Source organism: Penaeus monodon, chromosome 21 (assembly GCF_015228065.2).
Source record: "Penaeus monodon isolate SGIC_2016 chromosome 21, NSTDA_Pmon_1, whole genome shotgun sequence".
NCBI classification, from domain to species: domain Eukaryota; kingdom Metazoa; phylum Arthropoda; class Malacostraca; order Decapoda; family Penaeidae; genus Penaeus; species Penaeus monodon.
In genome coordinates, this window is record NC_051406.1 from 10,017,518 (window position 1) to 10,019,535 (window position 2,018).

The window sequence follows — 2,018 nt, forward strand, 5'->3', positions numbered from 1 at the left end:
CTTGAATAATTAATTAATTACAGTAAAAGAATATATCTGTGTATTCCACAGAAAGGAAACAAATACGTAACTTTCTGAAGCTGAAGTGAAGAATGTAAAAATGACCAATATGTTTTAAAGATATTGTTTAAATTGAGATTAGATAAGGTCACACTGTTTGCAAGGTGATTCAGAAACATCAAACAGACATGAAAATAAATCATCAATATGTTGTCATTGCTGTTTCTGTTGATGAATTATGATAATATTGCTGTCTCCTCTAACGAATTTTTCATTTCTATCCTGATTTGCCTTTCAGAAAGCTGCAGCTGGTATCACAAAGCCTTCGAACCATTTTGAGATTGACCGATGCGAAGGTGATTTTTGTACTGAGGCTGATTTGGATGCTAATGTGCGCTTGAGGGTATTGCAGCTGCGAGCAAGTGAAGTCCCTGAGTTCAAGGGCCTCTGTCTTGTTCCGGCCTTTGATTCGCAGGTTTTGCGGAAGACCTTAGAGGTGGGTTTATTTATTCATAAAGATCCGCCTACTTGAGTATTTCTTTTTGTTTTATAATGATTTGTTTTTAACTAATTTATTTTAGGATTTTATTAAACTATGTGCATTTGGGTTACTGCCTTCTGTCTGATGTGTCATGTAGGTTTCATCCTGAAGGATTATTTAATCTTAAAAGGGTTAAGGTATGAATGATAAAACACTATGAAATAGAGAAACAAAAAAACAGTAACTCACTCACTCACTCTTATATGCATGTTTATTTACTGTATTTGATGGCATTTTGGATGTGCTTTCACATTTTTAGAGCCATTTTTGAGGCAAAAATGTGTCTTAATTTCTGTCAAATGCAGTATCTAAGAAGAGGTGTATATGCAAATATCCTGTATGCATTCATTTTGGAGGAATTAGAATGCAGAGTGTGTATTATTGTTGATTATGAATTCAACAGAAATATGAAAACAAGATGGGGATTGAGCAAGGCGACTCCGCAGAGGGTGAATCTCACCTCTGGGGTCTTGACAAACGATGGGAACGTGTGGAAAAACTCCTGGCTTCACTCAGGAGACACATGTTACAGCGATATGCCCAAGCCAGCTTTACGCCCAAATTGGAAGATTTAGTGAGAGAGGAGAGAATTCCTGATATTGGGTGAGTATGAGTTGGGTATCTTGATTAGTTTGATTAAGAAGCTGGAAAATAATGTATGGTAATTATAGATAGATGTCATGGAGTGTTTTAACATCTTTTCATGATAATATAGTCTTTGGTAGGAATTTGTTGCAAACCTTTGTTTTTTTGATAAATGATGTAATGTTTCTCTGAGCCAAAATGAGTAGACTTACCTTTTCTTTTCTATTTCATAAATGGTATTTGACGGTGAGCTATCATTTTACGATCAGGAAATATGAGCCTGTAGTCACATACGGGGTGTGTGGATATAAGTCTAAAGCTTCTGTTACAGTATTTCACCATATAAGACAGGTCATCAAGGCATAGTGTTCTCATCTTTATCTTCTACAAAACTGAACTTCTTTACAGGACCATTGGAACATCCCTCCTCTCAGTATTCAAAGCACGAAGACCTCTGAAGCCAGAGAGGAAGAAGAGGGACCAGGTACGTGGTGCAGCTCTTGGAGATCAGAATGTTCGATTGATTGTGCACATTGCAAGGGCCTTCCATGTGCCGGTGCGACAGGAATCATCTCCAACTGCTTCAGGGATGCAAGGTAGGTGTCCACTGCGCTTCAGGGTTTGGTTGTGGCTTGAAAACTTAGGAGCTGAAAAAGTATTAAAAACTTTCAGAATTGGAGAAGGCAGGTGACAAAATATAAACACAAACTTGATCATTTACAGATGCCCCAGAGATAATCCAGGGAAGCAGTTTTGTACGTCCGTTTGTGGAAGTTACATTCCAGAGATCTGTCATGAGAACAAGTGTGGCTGAAGGACCAAATCCTACATGGAATCAGCAGCTTACTTTCCCATTCAAGTTGGTAACTTGGCTTGCTTTTTTAATACAAGC

At 37.8% G+C, this 2,018-nt stretch overlaps 1 protein-coding gene across 1 annotated transcript in view; it reads left to right on the forward strand.

The window, feature by feature from the left end:
- LOC119586198 (coiled-coil and C2 domain-containing protein 2A-like) overlaps nucleotides 1-2,018 on the forward strand; it is a gene marked incomplete in the record, with an annotated part of 19,908 nt that overhangs the window by 9,517 nt on the left and 8,373 nt on the right. The window contains 4 exon segments of the mRNA XM_037934899.1: nucleotides 299-496; nucleotides 945-1,144; nucleotides 1,535-1,722; nucleotides 1,850-1,985. Of these exon segments, the coding sequence (XP_037790827.1) occupies nucleotides 299-496; nucleotides 945-1,144; nucleotides 1,535-1,722; nucleotides 1,850-1,985 (722 nt within the window).